Source organism: Trachypithecus francoisi, unplaced genomic scaffold (assembly GCF_009764315.1).
Source record: "Trachypithecus francoisi isolate TF-2019V2 unplaced genomic scaffold, Tfra_2.0 Lachesis_group4, whole genome shotgun sequence".
Taxonomy (NCBI): Eukaryota; Metazoa; Chordata; class Mammalia; order Primates; family Cercopithecidae; genus Trachypithecus; species Trachypithecus francoisi.
In genome coordinates, this window is record NW_022681469.1 from 37,236,819 (window position 1) to 37,260,550 (window position 23,732).

The 23,732-nt window shown below is 35.2% G+C and overlaps 1 protein-coding gene across 4 annotated transcripts in view; it reads right to left on the minus strand.

Annotated features, from left to right (window-relative positions):
* Window positions 1–23,732, minus strand: part of PTPRZ1 (protein tyrosine phosphatase receptor type Z1) — a 195,769-nt gene that overhangs the window by 132,642 nt on the left and 39,395 nt on the right. For all 4 annotated transcript variants that reach the window (XM_033192358.1, XM_033192360.1, XM_033192359.1 and 1 more), the window contains exon 2: window positions 4,239–4,304. In XM_033192358.1, the coding sequence (XP_033048249.1) occupies window positions 4,239–4,304 (66 nt within the window). The remainder of the gene's footprint in view (window positions 1–4,238; window positions 4,305–23,732) is intronic.

The following is a 23,732-nucleotide window of genomic DNA, read 5'->3' on the forward strand; positions in this document are numbered from 1 at the left end:
AATGGAATAATGGCATAGAAATTTAAAAAATACTACCAAACTTTAAATACTTGTATTAAAAATAAAAAGTGATAATTCATTTTATAGTGAATAATCCACGTTAGTTTGTTTTTGATGTAATTTGCTTGGGTGAAATACATTCATTTGGATAAAGAATTTCATTTATTTGTTTTCTCTTAGATAGCCTAGTAATTCAGACAAAATAATTATGTCCTTTATTATGTCCTCTCAGTTTGAGCTAAAAAAAGAGCTGTAAAATGTCCTCATCTTTATTTCTTTCCTGGGATCCTCAAATATTCTAGGAATAATTTTCCAAACCAATGGGAAGCACTAATATAAATAAAGCAATTCACTCTTTAAAATTTTGGTAAGCTTCCATCCTCACTCTGACTCTGGAACATCCCTTTTTGAGATCTGCCACCCCACTGCCTACAACAAATACCACATTTTAATGAGTCTATCCCTTTGATCACTAGACTTTACTGAAAGAAGCTAATGCCAATAGGCCTTAGGTTATGAGCAAGATGATTCAACTTGATTTTAAAGCAAAGAACTATGCATTGTTTCTGCAAAGACCCATCTGTCAAAGCCTAGCCACTCTATAGATGCTGTGCCTATACTCAGCCTATTAAAAGGACCAGCTCTGTGGCTGTCTCCTAAGATAATAAGATATTGCACAATGGTATGTGTTGTTGCTATCATATCTGCTGAAACCCTGGTTAAACTGTTGTCTTCTCCTAACCTGATGAGGCACACCCAAGATGCATAGGGCCCCTGGGCTGCTGGGAAACACACACCACCATCTCTCCATTAGTCAACACACATCCACCCTTGCTTGGAGCTGAGAACTATACTTTTCTTTCTCCCTAGGCAGTAGGTCCTCCGTTTTCTAACTCTGGGTTTAGGGAGAATGGAGGGTGCATTAAACTTTGTTTTTCATTTTACTCATACATACTTGGTAAATATCTGAGTTCTCTGTTTGGAAATTGATTGGTTAGAGGAAAAGAACCTGCTTCTAGTTTCGCTTCTGAAACTAGAAAGTTAGCTGTTAAGAACCCTAAACCAGGCTGACTTTTATTCTGTGATAATATCTCTAGGTATCATGTTTTTAAAACAGTTATATATTACTCTTAATGGAGCAAACATTATCTTAAAAACAACAGAGTAGTGAATTTTTAAAAGATGTCTTGTCATACTCTTAGGAATTAAAAAGAAAAATATAAACGTAAAAGGCCCAAATTTGTAGAACTTTAATACTCATGAAGAACTTCTTGGGGAAAAGCTTATCCTGGAAGCAGCATTCCCAAACCACAACTAGCAATACTTAAATTAATCATTTAAAAAGATGTCCTGCATTAACTATTGCCCAGATGTTGACACTGGCAGATATTTTCCAGGAAAACTAGGGATTTCCCCTTGTAATGTCATCTTCCATGGTCAGGGATGCACTGTAAGCATTCTTAGTCCCTCCTAACATGTTTCTCATAATTATTAGGGGCTTAAAAAAACAGCCATGATTTTTATAAGATACTAGGATTTCTCTTTCGTAGGAAAAGAAAGACAAAATGAGTTACAACTGTCAGATGTAACGTTACAAAGTACATAAAATTATGAAGTTTTCTTAAAAGATAGTACTACATTAGTTAATAAACATATACCCAATTGGTAGTATATACAAAAACATAATGGAAAAATTTTTAGGTAATCAGGGAAATACAAATTAAAAGTTAGATTCCATTTTTGGTTAATCAAATTGACTAGATTTTTAGAGTTAGTGTTAGTGAAAACGTGGGGAAATAGATAATTTTAACACAATTTTCTGAAATTAATTTGACCATATCTATTAATATTATAAATAGGTAGGCCCTTTGGTCCAACAACCCTTTTGATTAAAATTCATGTTTACTGAAAAAAGAAATTCCTCAAGTAAATAGTTTGCTGATTGATGCTTATTAAATTGGGTATAATTTGTTTACATAGCAAAATAAAAAATAAAATAATTCCTTTTAAATAATTCAAAATGGAGTTGAATTATGAACAATTTTTGCTTTTATGTATTTTTTAGGATTTAAAAAATATCAAAAGTAGTATTTTATAGATGTATGGGTTCTTATTATAAATGAGTAAATTAATAGCAGGTCTTTCTGTACAACATTACAGAGGTTTACCTCATACCCATCTGCAGAATACTCCACAGTCGAGATGTGCCTTAATTTGTTCATTCTTCCTGCTCTGACAGATATCTTGATTGTTTTCCAGGTTCTAATTTAACTTATTGCACTGAAGAGGTATAGTGCAAATGGCTAATAAAAAATTAAAATCACGACTTCAGTGGTAATTTGAAAAAAGCAAATTAAAGTAACAAGACCTGATTTTTAAAAATCTGTTGAATTCGCAAAGATTTTCAATATGACAATCACCAATCTTAGGTAGTATACAGTGGAGTAGTCATTTATATGACAGATGCGTGTAACCTGTGTAGGAAGCATTTAGGCAGTGTGCATCACTCATTTATTTTATTTTTTATTTTTTATGTTTTTGAGACGGAGTCTTTCCCTGCCACCCAGGCTGGAGTGCAGTGGCGTGATCTCGGCTGACTGCAACCTCCACCTCCCGAGTTCAAGCAATTCTCCTGTTTCAGCCTCCTAAGTACCTGGGATTACAAGTGTGCGCCAACATGCCCAGCTAATTTTTTTTGTATTTTTAGTAGAGACGGGTTTTCTCGCCTCCTGGGTTCATGCCATTCTCCCCCTCAGTTTCCCGAGTAGCTGGGACTACAGGCGCCCACCACCACGCCTGGCTAATTTTTTGTATTTTTAGGAGAGATGGGTTTTCACCATGTTGGCCAGGCTGATCTTGAACTCCTGACCTCGTGATCCACCCACCTCAGCCTCCCAAAGTGCTGGGATTACAGGCTTGAGCCACCGTACCCGGCCTGAAAGCTTTTTTTTTTTTTTCTACTCGGTAATTACATATCAATAATTCTATAGCACAGAAGTAATAAAAATAAAAACATATCTGTCAATTCATCTATCTGCCACTGCTTATAGAAGCTTAAATATGCAAAAATAAGGAAGTGGTTACATAATAAAAAATTATTCAATGGATTAGTAAGTAGATTAACTATCATGATCAGCAAGAATAATTAAAATGAGGAAAGAGATATAATTTTAAGAGTAAACTGGATGCATAACTCTATAAATAAAATATATAAATTCGGGATAATAAAAACTGTCCTAAAAGGACTATAGCAGCTTTTTAAGTGGCTATTCCTGAGGAGAATAAAATAATGATTTTTACGTTCTTCTTTGTACTTGAACCTATTTTCTAAATTTTCTACAATGAACATTTACTACTTTTAAGGTAGCAATTAAAAAGAAGAAAGAAAATACATCCTTATCTACAAAATTCAACATGCTTCTGCTTCATCTATTAAGTAAAATTGACAAGACTCATGGTAAAGCCTTTGTAATTATTTTATCTTATCAACCCAAGCTTATTGCTAATGAGTACCCAACTCTAATACTCAACTCCATCCCAGATGGTTACTAGGCATGTCATGGCTCACCTAAATTCCACTCATATTCTTCCACTCAGGGCTAGAACTTTCTCTCCCAGAGTTTCTGATAACGATTTTTGGTTGTTAACTATTTCAAGCCAACTTCAGATGTTCATAATGTTCTAAGCAAAGTCTAGTAATGTGACAAAATCATTTTATACTCTAATGCCAATGAATAAACAACAGTAATTCAGAAGAATGCTCCTTCTGAGAGCAAGAATCCTATCAATATTTGTTAAAGGAACAAAAATAATCGTTAGCATAATCATAACAACTCCAGCAGCTAACATTTATTGAGAGGTTTCTGTTTAGAAGTAGGCTCTCTGACAAGTGCTTCACACTTTATTAATCTCATTTAATGCTTAGAACAGCCCCCCATTTCAGTGTTGAAAAAAACAGAGCCCCAGGTTATGCTATTTCTTGAAGGTATATAGACAGCTTAGGCCTGAGCTTCAAATACAGTTTGGGTGGATATCAATAAGCCCTACATTACCAAATTTGTTTATGGAAAGCCCATAAGATATTATTTTGTATTTTATATATCTATTAATTAATCTAACTATCCATTTAGCTAAGTTGACATGATGTGTTGTGCTACAAAGCTTCCTTTTATATATAAAAACAGATACAAAACAATAAAAGTTTTTGCTAAATCTCATTATATAAGTAATGTGTTTACCTGTGTAGGACCAGCCAATCTCTTCAACAAGTTTTCTCTGTTGTCTGTAGTATCCATTAGCCCAATCTACAAAAAAGAAAAACCAAGGAATCAGTATGTAGAAAAATATATGTCCAAAAATAAAAGATGCCCAAATTATTCATATCATAAATAGTTCTTGATTACTTCTTTCCATGTCATCTTCTCAATGTGTTCTCTCAACCTCAACCACCACCATTACATTATACATTCCAATGCTCTTGTTCTGGTAGCTAGTGAAATTTTAGAGGGTGTGTTTAAAGGATGCTGACATTCAGGCAGAAACAAGGTACATATTTAGGTAATGAAAGAGCAGCTTAGAGGGCTTCGGCCTCAAAGAGGGACTGGAGTCAGAAAGGACAGCTTGTCATTGCCTCCAAATTTTTGTTACCATTCCCTAAGTCTAATGCCTGAAATCCTACTGATTAAAGATACCTTTACATTTACAATCCAGGTTTTATCTGAAAAATGCTTCTAGTGTACCCAGAATTGATCATGCTTTCTTTTTTTTTTTTTTTTTTTTTTTTTGAGAAGAAGTCTTGCTCTGTCGCCCAGGCTGGAGTGCAGTGGCGCGATCTCGGCTCACTGCAAGCTCCGCCTCCCAGGTTCACGCCATTCTCCTGGCTCAGCCTCCGGAGTAGCTGGAACTACAGGCGCCCGCCACCACGCCCGGCTAATTTTGTGTACTTTTTTAGTAGAGACGGGGTTTCACCGTGTTAGCCAGGATGGTCTCGATCTCCTAACCTCGTGATCCGCCCATCTCGGCCTCCCAAAGTGCTGGGATTACAGGCTTGAGCCACCGCGCCCAGCCTGATCATGCTTTCAAAGTTAGCTTCCATCCTAATGCAAAACAAAATTAGCTGCTGTCAGAAAGTAGAATTTAAATGTGCATATGTTGTTTGGGAGAAATGTTATGTCAGATAGCATGAGTGAATCTGTCCCTTGGAGGAACAGAGATGCTTGAGTTAGGTAATGCAATGGGAAACTTAGGGCCATAAAGGTAGTGAATGCCCCATGACCCAGAGAGAGAGTCTCTAGATCTAGAACATGGGGCAAGGGATAGACAAAAGAAGATGGGTGAAAACCAGTCTCACTCTGCATAATTCAAAATTTTGCTGGGAGCCACGCTTGCATCCAACAAATGGGAGTGTTCAGATTCATTCTCCTCCTGGTACGATTGTCCCTTAATCCCTGACTGTACTAACATTAATACTTCATTTCAGCTATGTAGTGGGTAAAATAAATCTTTGCAGGATAGGTTTGGAACCTGATTGGTGATGGCAGAACTGTTTATGTAGAGAAAGCTACAAATAATTTACAAATGTCCTTGTAGAATATTATTCATTCATACATTGACACTCTGTTTATATAGTATGAAATTACTTCTTATTATCTGTATAATTTGTTTTCTCTATTGGATGCAAATATCCCAAGGACATTTCAGAATTTATTTTTCTTTCTTCCACGTTATATACTCTCTGATTATTACAACATGGTAATAAATTACTATTTTTTAAAAACTAAAAGGCAGGCCAGCTATCAGAAATGCACACTTAAAATTCAAAGGTTATCCAAAGTCAAAATCTACTTTGGAAAAATAAAGGTGTTGGTCGTGTTTAAATTTTTTAAAATCTACATATTAAGTAAATATTCTATTGGCTATATAACACACTTCAACATAAATCTATTTTTTACAATAGTTTTATTAAAATATAATATATGCATCACACAATTCATCCATTAACGTGTACAAGTCAGCGGCTTTTAGAATATTTGCAAAGTTTTGTAACCATTCCTGCAAACAATTTTAGAACATTTTCATCAGTCTAAAAAGAAATTCCATACCCTTAGCTGTCACCCCACACCCACGCCCATCCCCCAGCCCTAGGAAAACACTAATATTTTTGTCTATATAGATCTGACTATTCTAGACTTTTACATATAAACAGAATGATACAATACATGGCCTTTTGCTATCACCTTCTTTCACGTCACATAACGTTTTTGAGGTTTATACATGGCACAGCATGTATCAATACTTCATCCTCCTTCACTGTCCAATAATATTCTATCATAGGGTGACCAGGACAGCCTTAAACTTCCCCTTGGTTTGACTAAACTTTAGAAAGAGTTGTTCCTGACCATAGGCCCTTGATTTCCCTTTATTATAGAATTCACTGTAGGAATATTGTAATTGTAATTCTTTTTTTTTTTTTTTTTTTTTGACGGAATCTTGCTCTGTCACCCAGGCTGGAGTGCAATGGCATGATCTCAGCTCACGGCAACTTCCACCTCTTGGGTTCAAGCAATTCTTCTGCCTCAGCCTCCTGAGTAACTGGAATTACAGGCGCGCGCCACCATGCCTGGCTAATTTTTTTGAATTTTTAGTAGAGACGGGGTTTCACCATGTTGGTCAGGCTGGTTTCCAACTCCAGACCTCGTGATCCGCCCGCCTCGGCCTCCCAAAGTGCTGGGATTACAGGCATGAGCCACTGTGTCTGGTTTGTTATTCTTGCTCTACTCCTGTGAGACATAAATCCTTTTAATAGCCACCTGGTAACTTTATAATCCAGAAATGTACCTCTCAAGGACCTGGGAACCACCTCTTTGAAAAGTAATCAACAAGAGAGACAGCACCTTTGTCTTCCAGTTTAGGTGGGAGGGTAGGAGCCTAACTTCAGTGGGGCACCTTGCTCCAAGTTGTAAATACTACTTCCTGTCATAAAGATTCGAATTTACTTAGATAAACTTAAATTTATTTAGATAGACTCATATCTTTATGACAAGAGGTAGTTTAGATAAAGCCAATCAGCAAACACAGATAGCTTATGACCCTGAATGTCCTGCAGTTCTTTTCCACAAGTTCACTCCAGCACTTAAAAACCTGACCCAGCCTGCTTCATGTGTGTTGAGTTCAGACTAGGATCTAGCTTCTCTCCCCTACTGCAACAGCCTTGAATAAAGTATTTCCTTCCTGTTTAACTTTGGTGCAATTTTTGTTTTGACAACTGAATATACCATATTTTATTCATCCATTCATCACGTAATGCATACTTGTGTTGTTTCTAATTTTGGGCTATTACGAATAATGCTGTTATGAATATTCATACATAATTTTGTTTCACTTTCTACTTACAAATGAAATCTTAGGCTCACAATTTATTTTTCAGATAGGGTTGTTCCATAAAATGCTAGTTATTTAAGACTAAACTGATTTAAGTTAAATCCTGGGGTTAAGAGTTTCTTTATTACAAATGAATATATACAACTGGATATTAGAAAGGGCTATAAAAGGTTACTGACTGAGACTTTTAACAGTCTAGAAAAAAGTAATTCCTATTTTAGAGATTAGAAGATTTACGCCAAAAAATGTCAGTGGTTTGTACAGGCAGCAAGTGGTAAAAAATGGAAACCATAATGCAGGGTCCCTGACTTCCACTTCATTTATCCTCCCTCAATATCAAGGATTCCTGCAAATCCTGAGCTCCTGGTTACTCTCCTAAGGTGCTCTGCCTCAGCAGGAGCCTCTGTAGCATGCTTGCCTTCAAGAGACACAAAATAGTGCAAAACAATACAGCGGGCTACAGGTTCATTAGCAGGAATTACTTGGACAAATAAATTATAAAGAATGGACTGTATATGTGATTTAACCTGGCAATCAACTGAAATTTTCACTGAAACTTTGCACTGGCCATAGGAAAAAAATTCCTTGACATTTCTAATATATTTTAAGTATAAATATTTTAGAAATGTAAGACATTTTGTTATGCATTGTGGTGACTTCAGGAGATCAGATACCATGCAAAACCTGTATTTAACAAGCATTCTATTGAAATAAATAAAACAGTAAGCTCTTGTTTTAATGATTCATTCTAAAGGATAAGAGCAAAACATCAGCAGAATTTTAGCTTTCCTTGTAGAGTTTTATCCCTACACAATGAACATTTATCCTTGGTTTTTAATTACTTACATTAAGAAAGCTTTTTCAATACAAGATTCCCAGGTGTTGGTAGCTCTCTTCAGTTCCTTTATGTATTGTTCCCTTAATTGTTACTTCAAACAATCCGTTACACATTCATATGCTAATTACATAGTGCTTGGGCGTGAGAGAGTAGCCCACTTTAAAAATTCTACTTAGAGGTCTGATAGATGAGATGTGATAGCTCCAATGAACAAGAAAAAAAGAAGCTGGGTTCACTTTTTTGTTGCATTATATACTTTGAAAACCAGGAAATCCTATATAAAAAAGAATCTATCAAAAGTGCTTACACATTTTAAGACCCATTAAAATAATGAAATAAAGAATTTTTTTTCTGTTTCTGTGGATTTCAGTTTCTTTAGTTTGTATATTTTGTTTCTTTCCATTTAAAATATTTGACAAGGCTGTTATGGTGTGACTGTTTTGTAGTGATAAAACTAAGAAATTTCAGGAAGTGACTGTTCACATGATATACAACAAGAAAATACATATTAGCAAATCTTTTTTAAGGTTATCTTAAAATTAGTCCTAAAAATATTCTTCATGAAGCAGCTTTCTAACCTCCTAATGAAATTCAGAGAAATTTGGTTTATATTATGTCAGATAACCTAAACATTCTCCTTTTAACCCATTCCACCTTGAACTTACCTTGAGCACTTACATATATGCAAACATGTATATATACAAGGATATATAAAAATACATATATTTATTTAGTATATGTATTATAAATACATATTTCATTTCTGTTTACTTATATAAAGGAAATCAAAGTTTTGTTTTTCTTGATAACTCCCTATCAAGGCAAACATCTTTTCTCAAATTTTTAAAACTCCCCCGCCAAGTTAAAATCAGGGTGCTCATTTCCTACTAAAAAAAGTCATTATAAATGTTTTGAATTCTAAAAATGCTTCTGATTGTGGCCTTGCCCTAAAGAAGGTCTGTGTTTCATGCTGATTAACATGAAACAGAAGACTGAAGCGGCAAGATAAATCTTCAATTTATCACCTGCATTCTACTAAAAATTCTAGCAGCAGTGCTCTGACAAAATACACACACAAACACATATACACATGTTATTGCCATAAAGTGGTCAAAATATTACTATAATAGAGAGAAATACAGTGCTCCTAAGAAAATGAATTTTCAGATAGAAAATAACCACAGATCTAAGTTTGAAGTCTAGGATTTCATATCTCTTAAAGTGAATTTGTCCAAGGTAGATGATAGTTCTTGCTATTTCACATCCTTTGAAGAAGTTACTAAAGAATTTCCGAGGACATAAAAAGGTGGCAGAAGTCTAGAAATGTGGCAAAGAAATGACAGAATTAGAGATGAACCATTAAAGACCTTGAAGAAGACTGACAAGGAAGAGACCTGGGGAAAGGAACTGAATGTTCCAGGTAGAGGAAAAGGCATGAGGATCAAGAAGTGAGAAATCACAGAACTCAAGATTTGAGAGGCCAGGCAGCGCTCATGTAGGATCTTCATAGATCACTAGGAACTTATTTTTGGTGACAGCTCACTATCCATCTTCACACTTTTACCTTTCATCCTACTCTCTCTTCTTACCTAGATTTCTTTTAAAAGCGAGGAGGTAGTCTACTGAGTTGACTGAATGGCACTGAATGTACTTCGTATGTTGCACATATTTTGAGGAAAATTTTCAAAGAAGAGTATGAAATAATCCAATAAATATTTTAACTGAAATGAAAGGGATTGGATGTGTGCTTGTGAAGAAACACAGGTGGTTTGTGAAGGCTTGAAGGACTTAAAACCCTCTGGAGATAGTATACTGTCATCAGAGTGGTTATCATCCACTAAAGAATGTGACAGTAAGACATGCTTAAGACTGAAGTGGCATTGATAAACAATGGTTGATAGTGACAGCAGTCACAATCATCTGTCACTGGAAACAAAATAAGTACTTTCCCTGAAAATAAAATAAAAAACAGGAATTCCTTTAAGAAGAGAATCAACTGTTTTTTTGAGGCGGAGTCCCGCTCTATCACCAGGCTGGAGTGCAGTGGCATGATCTTGGCTTACTGCAACCTCCGCACCTCCCCCAACACCTACGCCCTGGGTTCAAGCAATTCTTCTGCCTCAGCCTCCCGAGTAGCTGGGATTACAGGCATGCACCACCATGCCCAGCTAATTTTTGTATTTTTATTAGAGACAGGGTTGGCCAGACTAGTCTCGATCGCCTGACCTCAAGTGATCTGCCCACCTTGGCATCCCAAAATGTTGGGATTACAGGCACGAGCCACTGCGCCCAGCCAGAATCAACTTTTGATTAAAGAACACCTATGAACACATCACCTGGTTATTAAATACTTTGTATCTTCGAATGTTCTACTATTGTTGTCTTTCTCCATTTGATAAGAAAGCTGAGTTTATGACCCAAATGATCTAACCCAAAACCTTGATTTGCTAAGACAAACTTTCCAAGTAAAATTAAATTTGCCCACGAGTACAGAGTCTACAATATTATACATGGCAAATTTTCTCTGTGGATCTTCCTGTCATTCAATGTTAAGGATTGGCTTGCTGTCAAGTTAAATGATCATATAGCCTATCTTTACCCATCTGGAATGTAAATTTTATTCAGTTATATATGCAACGACATTTATGAAACCTAATTTAACTAATTACGGTAATTCAGATAGTATGGTTTGTTTAGGCCATAGTAATAGTTCAAACATTGCACTTACTGTTAACCACTTCAGATGTCACCAAAAGACCTAAAAAATACCGTTTTTTATAGTATATATATCAAGCCATTTGTTTTCCAATTTCAGCTACCTTCCAGTGTTAGAAAGCAGAGTTTTGGTTTCCTCCTCTCTTCAAAGGCTTCAAAATAAAAGTACTTTTGAATGTCTCAAAACTTAAATAGCATCTTTATGCAAAAATAAGAGGATATTTTAATTTATATCATTAAAAAGAGGTAATTCTGGAAAAACATGAGTTATAAGAGTCCAGGTAACCTCTTTATTTAAGAGTAAGTTTAAAGAGATGAAAAGTAGATGCCTGAGGCACTATATAATCAAAATGGTAAAATCATTTAAGGAGATGGAAAGTTTGAACATAAGGATAATGGAAAAGAACAAAGGGAGTCATTTCTTACATATGCTTATTTTGGTAGTGAGACATCCAGTTAAATGCATATGTCTCACAGGACCAAGGAAAGGCTCAAAGGTGAGCAATTAGATTTTATTGTCTCTTAGACACTGGACATGCTTTCAGAGACAGAATCTCTATGTTGGTAATTTGTCTACTATTAAAGCTTTTCAATGAAAGCTCAAAATAGTCACAGGCTAATCTTGATAAGTAGTGTATTTTCCTATACTTAGATGCATTTAAGCTAATGTAATTTATCTGTATGTCTAAAGTTGAGGTTTTTGTTAAAACATATTAATAATTTTGATCTTTATGACATAATAAAGCATGCCTATTTCAAACAAATTAGAAAATATACAGGTAGCAAAAATACTTCAAAAATCACTTGTAATTCTATGTACTATAAATAACTGCTATTAACAGTTTTGCACATGCACATGTTTCTCTAGATGTTACATATTTATATATAATAAATTTGGACTTTACTTAAATTCAATGACACTATTTGGTAACCTGTTTCTTTACATGATCATGAATCACTGACATATTCTCAATTTAATAAATATTATTTTACAGCATCATAACAGTTCACTTAAAGCATTCTCTACTTTTTGGATACTAAAAGTAAAAGTTGACAATGTCAGAAGATTTATTTCTTGAGCTTAAATGAGATACATGAGGATAGTTTCTATTGAACTAGTTTCGCTTGAGCTTCAGGTATAAAATAAAATCTGTAGATGAAGTACCACATTTTTTCCTGTCAAACTTCTTCTATAATATCAACGAAACACTAAGCACAAACTCATTGTTACTGTACTACAATCATTATAGTTACCTAGTTTTATGTCTATAACTAACAGTGAATTTGTTTCACCATAAGAGAAAAACCCAATGTTGATTGCTCAGCGATAATGGCAACAGAGACAGAAATATCAACCTGTGTACAAATAACAATTAAGGAATGAGCTAAAAATAGTATTATAAGTGAGAAGAGAACCCAATCTGTGAAGAAAAAGTATATAAAAGGGAGTAGAAAACACAATTCATCAAATGACAAAAATAATGTGTTATTATATTTATGTATTATGTTAATATATGCTATTAAATTATCTTACCATAATAGTGTTATTTAGCAATGTAAATAAGATTGCTGTTTTGAAATCTTATGCTCACGTACTTTCAGTGAAATCTGACGCAGAGCAAGAACATCTGCCGTGCCCCCTTCTGATTGGGGTCGCTCAGGAAGTTCTGGACAACTGGCACACTCAAATAGCCAATTAGAGGATACAATGGGATTCCATTCACATTTACCATGAAAAGCACAAAACACCAAGAGAGTTCATAAAGGAACAAAGATATGAACTATTTTTAATATAAAAGAAAATGCAAATAAATGAAGAGACTTACTATATTCTTCAAAGGAAACATTGAATTTGGGGAAGTTGTGATTTTTTTTTCCCTATTAATGAATAGGTCAAATCTCACTAGGATGTTTCTAACTGGAGAAATTTTTCTAAAATTTATATAGAATAATAAATGGAGAGTAATAATTGACTAGAACAGTTAGAAAAAGTGTAAATTAATAAAGGCTTGGTTATCAATTACTAAAAAAATGAATTGACAGGCAGATCAATAGAAAAAAGCAAACAGCACTAACACAGAACCTACTATAGATGCAAATTTAATATATGAGAAAGGAAACATCACAATTAGATAAGGAAAATTATGAAGGTTCAAAGGTTGGGAACACTGTGAAAAAAATTAAATTGTACTTGACACATACATAAAAATAAATTTCAAGTGGAATAAAGAATGTTTTAAAAAAGACGCAGAAAAACTATTTACAAAGTGAACATTAAATTAATCATAAGATGGGGGATGCCTTTCTATGCATGAAAAAAAAGGATCTTATGAAGGAACATTTATAACTATGATTATACAGCACTTAAAACTTGTATAGAGAAATGTTTAATGAAATACAAATTGTAAAATTAAGCTATTGATAAATGTTAAAATACATTACACAAATATTACAATATATTCCACACACAAAATTATTACAAATCAGTAAGGGCAAAATATGAGCACAAAAGTTTTAAAAATGCAAATACAATTAATAAATTTATAAAGAACTGTGAGACTTTACTGGTATCAAAGAAACAGAAACTAAAATAACATGAAGATAGCAGTTTTCCAGCTAACTGGTTGTCAAAGGTTTATTACTACTTTTTCAATATTCAGTGATGATCCAGAAATCTTGAGATGTTTCCTTATATATAGGTAGAAGAATGAACTACTATAAACTTTCTGGAAAATGAGTTGACAAGGGTTATCAAGATCCTTAAAAACTCTTCCTACCATTGGACACAATAATTCTATTCCAAAGAACATATTTTAAAAGATTAACAGAGATTAACATGATGTACCAAGATGTTTACAACATTGAAAATAACGGTGAATAACTATAAAATACGTTAACATAAAAAAAGTGGGGGAAGTTTAAATAAATTATATAAGGTTCCTAATACGAAATGAGGTGAAGCCATTATATTTTCAAAAATATTTATTGATTTTTTTTGAAATATACATGACATAAAACATTATCAACAGGATACAATTTTATAAATAGTACATATATACAGAAATGTAAATTTCTTTATGTGGTGCCATTGGGAGTGATTTTTATTTTTTCATATGTTCTTATGTTTTCCAAGTATTTGATGAGTTTTTGTTAGTTAAATATTTAAAAAATTTAAAGTGTCTATGCACTCTGAAAGAATGTCTCTGATTCTACAACTAGATAAAGATAAATATGTAAATATGTTTTAAGTATTTTACATCTTTAAGACTGTAAAGAAAAATTTGAAATCCATTTTAAAATCTTCTTCCAAGAGACTGCATGATAGATGTAGCATTAACAGCATTTTAAAGTTAAGCTTATGAAATAATAGCCAAGTTGACATATGGTAGGCAAGTTAAGTACTTCAGCTACCAAGATAATGAAAAACAAGAACCACAGCAAAACAGGAAGTGCAACAAACTCACAGATACATCTTATTGGCCATGATGATCAGATGTGCTGGGTCTTCATTTTGTGGGTAAACCTTGAAGTAGTCTTACTTTAATTTTTACCATATTTCTAAAACAGCACATTTTGCTTAGATAAAATTAAACTCAAATGTCAGCATCTATCCATTAAGCAGGACAATCTGGCAGTTTTATGTGTTAACAACCTGTTCTGAAATAGGTGTCGGTCATGTTAAAGTTGCTGCCAGGAGGCTGACTGATTCACTGTGTGGTTATGTCTGGACAAGGCAGAGTTTCTTGACTCCTTTCCCAGTGTATTGACTGAAAATTCATTTTTGGCATGAACTCCTTTTTTAAAAAACTGGTCTAGAAATAAGAAAATTTTATTCCCAGGAAGCATATTTACTATAATAAACTGATAATTTTTCAATGGATCTGTAATGATGTAAGACATTTTCAATTAGCCAGTATCTTTTATAAGCCACTTGCTATTGCTCACTAAAACTACTTAAGCTTGGGCAATATTGCAAAAAGAAATCAGGATGAGCAAGGGAGATCTGTCTAACTTTAACTATAAATACATATATTTTTTATGCCTCTTTTCACTTTATTCTTAAGATCGAAATCTTAGATTCTGCCTTTAAGTGATGACCTTGGACAAGTCAAATCTCTTTGCTTGTATTTCCACAATTTAAAAATAGGGGTATATATCTCTTTAAGTGATGACCTTGGTCAAGTCACGTCCCTTTGCTTGTATTTCCAAAACTTAAAAAAAGGGGTATATATCTCCTGTTTACTTACAATGATACTGTAACAAGAGATAGGGCATATGTAGAACCATTTTGAGCTCTTTGTAAAAAATGTGCTTATAACAACACTTATCATTTCCTGACTTTTATTTTTCAGGCATTTGAAATTTTTCTTTCAATAGTGAAGCAACTTTTCTTAAATGAAACAATGTGACATTTATCAAATTGTATAGCATGTTTCTGTTGTCATAAATTATTCACTTGTTTTCTGATGCTATCTGATTCTTAGTCTGAAGTGCTCTTTAGTTTTAAGGAAAAGAATGGACACTCACTGCACATGGAAAATACAAATCCTGATATTCAAGGATAAACTGTTCCCCTAGAGAACAATGTGAACACTGAAAAACAAAATATTTAATTTAAATCAAACTTGAGTAACTACCTTTATGTAATCTAATTATGTCTTTGCGTTGTACTTTTTTTTTTTTTTTTTTTTTTTGAGGCAAAGTCTCCCTCTGTCGCCTAGGCTGGAATGCAGTGGCGCGATCCATCTACGCTCACTGCAACCTTCGCCACCCTGGTTCAAGCAATTCTCCTGCCTCAGCCTCCCAAGCACCTGGGATTACAGGAACCCACCACCAAGCCTGTCTAATTTTTGTATTTTTAATAGAGACGGGGTTTCACCATGTTGGCCAGGCTGACGTCAAGCGACCTCAAGTGATCCACCTGCCCCAGTCTCCCAAGTGCTGGGATTGCATGAATGATCCACTGCGCCCCACCTGTATTGTAAATTGAATACATTTTTTAAAGTAAAATTTCTCAGAGTACTTTCCTTGTTTCAGAAAAGACTAAAGGCAGCTTAAGATCACTATTTATTTAAGAGCGTATATTGTTTATATTTTGAAGAGTTCTTCATTTTAGAACCACTTTCTCCACTAGCAATTAAAACAAATTAAACAGTTTGATGACATCTCTAATTGGTAGGCTTTTAATTGTTAATGAGCATCTAGCTATATTCATCACTGATTTTGCTCATAACTGTACAAAAAAGATTACATCTACTGCTTTATTGGTATGTAAAAATGTTTCACTGCCAGTAGACTATGAAATGATAATTACTATTTATCATTTTATTTCCTTGTATTGTAAAGTTTATTTCAAGTGAGCGGAAACTGTACAAATCCTATTGTCTCAATTAGTACAGCTTAAGTACGGTCTAGCTGGCTAGCAGAATCATTTTATTGGCTTCACATTCCTCTGCGGGACACTTTTAGTCCCCATCCCATGCCTCTACCCTTTGCCAAACATCTCAGTTGTACTCTCTTTTCCTTCTCACTTTAATACTTGCATTCTCCATGGAACTTGGTGTCTCCACAATGCCCATTCTGTGAACCCCCAAAGTTGGCCTTAAGAAGCGAGGATTCACTTCAACCACCAATCACAATATGCTTATCTTCAAGTCTTGTAATTGGTGACCTATCCTGACCAATGACAGCACTGGGTCTTATTGGCCCACTGCTGCAACACCATTTCCCAAATTTTGCCGGAAAATTTGAATGCCCTCTGCAGTGGCAGATGCTCAAAGATGCTCACTGGGTTGCCCAGATTACACAGGTTTATTGCACTCAGAGGAACAACATTTAAAACGCATTCCTGTTCAGTACATAATTAATAGTCTTGGAAAATATATCCCATTAGTTACTTTTATACACAATTACAAATTGTTGGCCAAGGGTTAGATATTATTTATTTTGGAATAGTTAACTCATTTGGAACAAATATGCTTTCTCTCCAGGTTTATTGTTCTGTTTGTGAGGATGTCAAGAGACTGAACAAGTTAATGTAGTGTTTTTGGCCGGGACTCTGCTGGCATTTTGCCCTGGACTTACTAGGCCACTGGGACACCTAGAGATAATTAACATACTCCTGCACTGTCTAATGTGATAATGGTAACGGTTAAATAAAAAAGAGCATTTATTATTATTTTTTTTTAGATAAGAGTCTCGTTCTGCCGCCAGGCAGGAGTACAGTGGTGCAATGTCGGCTGACTGCAACCTCGGCCTCCCAGGTTCAAGTGATTCTCCTGCCTCAGCCTTCTGAGTAGCTGGGACCACAGGCATGTGCCGCGACGCCCAGTTAATTTTTGTATTTTTAGTAGAGACGGGGTTTCACCATGTTGGCCAGGATGGTCTCGATCTCTTGACTTTGTGACCCGCCTGCCTCGGCCTCCCAAAGTGCTGGGATTACAGGTATGAGCCACCCTGCCCAGCCAAAAAAGAGCATCTTAAAACAGACCACAGGTAGCATCACTGCACATCAAAGGAGCTAGCTCTGTGGGCAAGTCAATGTTTCTCTCTCAGTCTAGGGAAAAGAAAAAAGTGTTTTTATGAAAGGATCTACACCTTGGAATTTACATATCATGTAACACAAAGACAAAGATATAGAAATGTAACCTATGTTTTCCTTAATAGATTTTTTTAGCATCTAAGTGATCATACCTTTCTGAAGTTTATACTTCTGTCATTAATTTCACTAATGGCAAATATTATTTTGACAGAAGATGTTTATCTGATAAGTTATTACAGATCTAGCCAAGGATACACTGATTTAACCTTGGAAATAAGATCACATAATTTTGTGCTCAAGCGGATCACAAACTAGAGCAAATGCCTAAAGTTCTTTAATGCGTCATTCAAGTTCATTGGCAAATCAAGAAAACAGTGACTACTGAAATACAAATTATTTTAAACTACCTTGTTTTTTAACCTCAGAAATGGCTTACAGAAACTGTCAACTCCTACCATTTTAAATGATATGCACCTCTAACTAACTTAAATGTCTTGCTTCACACACTATTTAAATGAAATGAATGCTTCTTGTGAGGATAAAATTCCCAGAAGCCTCTCTGGTCTCAGAGCAAGGGGCATTAGTAGGCAAAGAATTTCTGCATTTCCCAAGAGGACCTCCATCGGACCCCTTGAGGCCATGCACTCACTTCCTACCTGAACCTCCCAGGTAATACAGTGGCTGGAGAATGCGCTGCTCCCTCCTGATCAGGGAGTGTCTGGTGATTTGGGATGGTGATCCATTCTAAGGAATCATGATAATACCATCAGCCTGACACAGCTTTCTCATCTCACACAAAGCTGCTGTCATTCAGCAGCATGTGTGCAGTATCTGGTGGTGCTCTAGTGGGTCTTGATTATCAGGGAGAAAGACTACCCCCATCTCCCTGACACATACAAAAATAATTGATGCAGTTTTCAAAACCCTTCATGTAATTTTGCCCTCGTTTCCAGTCCACCAAATTACTTACGGGAAACTTAGCAGTAATTGTAGACGTAACAAGAAACCCTTGGAAACTTTTCACATGTAATATCAGCATGGTGCCTGGCACATGAGTGAATAAATGAATGAAAGTTACACATCTCACACCATGTTCAGTTCTGTAGTTATGAGAGGCTTAGGTAGAGCAAGTATCCAGTAAAAACCCTCAAGAAGAAAAGGCATTGAGGATATTATTTCATGGTCTTCAACAATCCCATTATGTTGTTATTTTAATTATATTTTTTACAATTTTGGCCTTTAAAATACCATGGACCACCAAGGATATTTCAGCAAAATAAGATTAACAGATGATTTATGATTTTAATGAATTTGATTCTTTAAATTCAAGGCACGTCCCAAGGATTTTTCACAAAAACAATTGATCCTTTTCATGGCTTAATGCCACTGTAACTTCCTCTACACAGCTAGCGGATTGCCATGGACACACACTCGGACGCCTTTCATTCTCTCCAGGTCTCCAGAAGTTTACGTTTGAAGACAAAAAGAGCAGAGGAATCTTTTCTATACATAAAGCTTACTTGGGACCTTAAACAGTATGCCCCTTTGTAACACAAATTTCTACCAGAAATGTATAGTATGCTGAAACATTACTTCTACGCCAATTAAAAAAAGAAGTAATGTTTTAAAAATCCAGAAAATATCAAGTAATCACAAACCAGTGATTTAAGACAGTGGTAAACACCTATGATTTCACAGAGGTGTAGCAATCCACAGGTAAAAAAAGAAATAGCTGGTTTCTGTTTCTTTCTTTTACATATTTATTTAGAGACAGGGTTTCACCATGTTGCCCAGGCTGCTCTTGAACTCCTGGGTTCAAGGGATCCACTCGCCTCAGCCTTCAAAAGTGCTGGGATCAGAGGCATGAGTCACCACACCAGGCCAGATTTCTGTTTCTTTTAAATAGGTGCTATACACAGAGGTAAAAAGGATAAAGTATGCAAATAAAAAATGAATACAGACTATGTAGCTGGATAATTTTAGGCAACAGTTGCAGTTTTTTCCTGGGAATTCAGTTAGATGGTTTTTGCCTGAACTTTATTAATGATTTTCTGAATTCTTTATTTAATATGTATGTGTGAATAAGTTAAGAATTCTTTTGGTTGAATGTTAAATAATTTGAAATTTAACTCAATCTTATTCTATTTTACTGACAATACTCAATGGAAAAGAAATGAGAGAAAACTTTCCCCCATACCTGCTAAGGTAAGATAATTTTTCTAATCTTTTCATAAGCAATCCCAAGATAAACTTCCAGTTTGTGGACCATCTCTGTGTCAATTTATAATATTTATAAAACTAGCACAGGTTAAATGCAGCCTCATTTTATCAACTACCTATTTGGTGAATTAAACCAATTAATTCAATGACCGTAAACACACAAGAAGGACCAAATTAATACAACGTCCAGATATCTTATTTATTCCATGCACCTTGCTGGTGCTACAGATGAAAACTTTCTGAAGTCAGTTCCCCTAATGCAAAGCTTCTCAAACTATTTCATATCATGTCTCAATTAGAAAGTGATAATGTTTTTTGTGCCTTGGGATAACACGTATGAGCTGAGCGGGTGAATATGTGGCACACATGTAATTCACGAGTGGCACCACAGCACACTGACTGGGAAGCCTTGCCATCCTCAAGCACCTGGTCTCAGGGCCTTTGCTCAGCCATTTCTCCAACTGGGTATCTCTACTTTCTCCTTTCTCTGCCTCCTCACCCAATCCCAATCCTTCTCATGCATCCTGTGGTATCTTAATATCATTTCTTTGACTTTTACAGTCTTTCTCACACACACAATTATAACTGAGTAATAATTTTTTAATATTTGTTTACTGTGTCATGAAGGCATGAACTGCTTGAGAATTCAAAATGTGTCTATCTTGCTCTCTGCTGTATATTCAACACCTAACCTAGGCAAACATGCTCTGTAAATATTCATTGCATGAATAAACGACAAATTTAGGATTTATAATCTCAGGGGAATGTTCCCTGTCACCCATAATTCATTGACCCGTCTCTGTTCCCCAATCTTTTTCAGATCAGTGACTGCTAAATCCTTCCTTTTATGATCAGGAGCAGACTGAACATTCTCTTCTCACCAAGAAAACAGAAAACGGGAAATCTTGCAAGTTCCCTCCTCTTCACCTTTTAACTACTATTTTCATCACCGTCTTTCTCATTGCATCTCATAGAGACAAATGCCACCACTCTTTTCCCATCCTCCTACCTTCTCCAGGATTTTGTGGACTTCAATCTCTCTCTCTTCGCTGAATTGCTCTTTTAAGCCCCTGTAACATACTTCAGCACTGCTACCCTCAAAATTCCCCTTCCCTTAGTCTTACTCCCTCCTTTACCAAATGCACTAAGCATCTCCATTTCCATACATTTTTCAAGTGGCAGCTGTCATCTTTCAATGAACATACACTTGTATGTCTCTCTTCTGTCTCTGGATTACTTTAAGAGCAGAAACTAGTACACCCTTAGATCCTCTATATCTTAGTCTCAGAAACAGAATAAGTGCTCATGAATATTTAACACAACGAATAAAAAGAGATTACTGGATACAGAATGAGTGCAAAGCACGCTAAACACGTTATCAACTTCATAACCATTGTGTTTCTCATACTTGACTGCTATCAAAGAATAGTGGATAGGGACACTATATTGATAACGAAATGTAAACTTTGCCTTGTTATAATTTTCATATAAAATGGTTGCAGTTAACAATAAATATATGAAATTTATTTCTAATTCCTTCTAGGATTTACTGGGCTTTCTTGAGTTTATCTAGTACTTCCTGTTGTTCAATTATGGACACCTTCAACTACACATTAACCCCTTATGGATAAAAGAATCTCAGTTTTCATACACTGGAAAATGTTTCATCATAATTTTTTATTTCAAATACAATATGGAAACAGACATTTCAAAATAGGTCTACTTTTATTAGAAACTCATTAACAGAACTTAAATTTTTCCCCATTAAATTCTTACACTGAAATAAATGTAATGACTGACCTTTTAGCTATCTAGGTGCCTGTAATATTGAATAGCTTATTGAGATATTGAATAGCTTATTAAAGTGAAACATATTTCATATGAATGTATTTCATATACATGTGTATAAAATTAAAAGATTTCCAATATATAATTCATTTTCTTATATGATATGTGATACATGATATGACAGATGTAATGCTTTTACAACCATACCTTCCTATCTCTCATCTAAGTTTCAGAAAAGGAAGGGGCTCTGAAAGGATAAGAAAAGGAAAGAAGATAAGGAAAGGGCCGGGCGCGGTGGCTCAAGCCTGTAATCCCAGCACTTTGGGAGGCCGAGACGGGCGGATCACGAGGTCAGGAGATCGAGACCATCCTGGCTAACACGGTGAAACCCCGTCTCTACTAAAAACTACAAAAAACTAGCCGGGCGAGGTGGCGGCGCCTGTAGTCCCAGCTACCCGGGAGGCTGAGGCAGGAGAATGGCGTGAACCCGGGAGGCGGAGCTTGCAGTGAGCTGAGATCCGGCCACTGCACTCCAGCCTGGGCGACAGAGCGAGAGTCTGTCTCAAAAAAAAAAAAAAAAAGATAAGGAAAGGATAAGAAAAGGAAGAAGTTAAAAATCAGAGGCAGTGGGAAGGTTGCTGTTTATGTCCGCTAAAGATGTGCATCAGAATTAGGCATGAAAAGTTATTTTAAATGTATGCAATCTAGAAACATTTATATGGAAGAAAACCACAATATACAGGTAACTAGTTATGACTACTGAGACAAGGAAAAAGTACTTTATTTCACAAAAATGGCCAGTTACAGTGCAATCAGGTTACTCTGTCATCAGTATTTTTAAATACACAGTCAAAATGAAAATATGGATTTTTAAATTATGCCAAATCTTAAATCCATGGAGGTCATAACTGTGCATATATTAAGAAATATAATTTATTTTCAAATCATACTTTATAAATGTTAGTCAAATTGGTTTCCATAAAATTATAAATAAGAATAGAATACTATATTTTTAATAGAAGAAAACATTATTAAGTACAATATTAAACCTTTCATTACTCTTAGGTATGAGCTTTTATATTTCAAAGCACACAAATCCTCATATTTGTAACTTACAGGCAAGCTAAACTGTAAAACTTGTAGGAAAACTCTACAAAAGCTTTTGCTGTTGTCATTAGCTAAGTTACTGTATCATTCTTATTTTCATTCGATGTCTAGAACTTCTGTGGGTTTAAATAGCATTTCATAATTCATTAACTTTATTTTCCATGACAATGAATGCCATTCACTTCTAATAACATATACTAGAATCTTGACGTTCCTTATTTTCAGGTATTTCCTGCTTATAAAACGGATGAAATACTGATTTTAGAAATCATCATATTTGTCATTATAATGCCAACTTTATGGTCAAGCCTATTTCAGATTCATTCACTTCTCTCCATTTATCTTGCCTCTACCCCAACTCAAACCACCACCATCTTATGAAATAATGCATCTGCCTCCTAACTGGTGTCCCTTGTTTTGTCCTACCTTCTCTTTTTTCTTCCCTTCCTTTCTTTTGTCTTTTCTTTCTTCATTTAGTTAATTGATACCTTCAACTAATATATACTGATTACATACTGCATGCCAAGCACCATTTAATAGCTTACTGAAATACTGAATAGCTCATTAAAATAAAAAGTGTTCCATATATATGTTTCATACACATAGGCACTTGAGATGCACTGGTGGCCCCCCGCAGCCATCCAAACCACACACATATTGTCCTTGTGTTCACAATGCAGTAAGGGGAGATAGAAAGTTAACAAAAACCATAATAAATGACTTAATCATGCAGTACTTAAGAAGGTGATAAACACTATGGAGAAAAGCATTAGAGTAGAATAAGGCAGATGCACGAGCAGGTGCAATTTTAGACTGTGTGGTCAAGGGGAACCTTGCTGAGAAGTGACATTCAAGCAAAGCCTTGAAAGAGATCAGCGAAGAAGTCTGCAGACACCTGAGGGAAGAGCAGTGCTGGCACAGGTGCAAAGTTCCTAAGACAAGACCAAGCCCCATGTGATGGAAGAATAACAAAGAGGCCAGAATGGCTGAAGCTGAGAGCAGGCAGGGGAGATTACCAGGAAATGAGCTTCAAAAGATGAAGACAGCCTCTTCCATTCTTTTCTACGTTGCAAACTGTCAAGAGTTATCACAGTATTTTTTGCCCTTTTAAAAAATATTTACTTTTTTATTATGCATGCATGT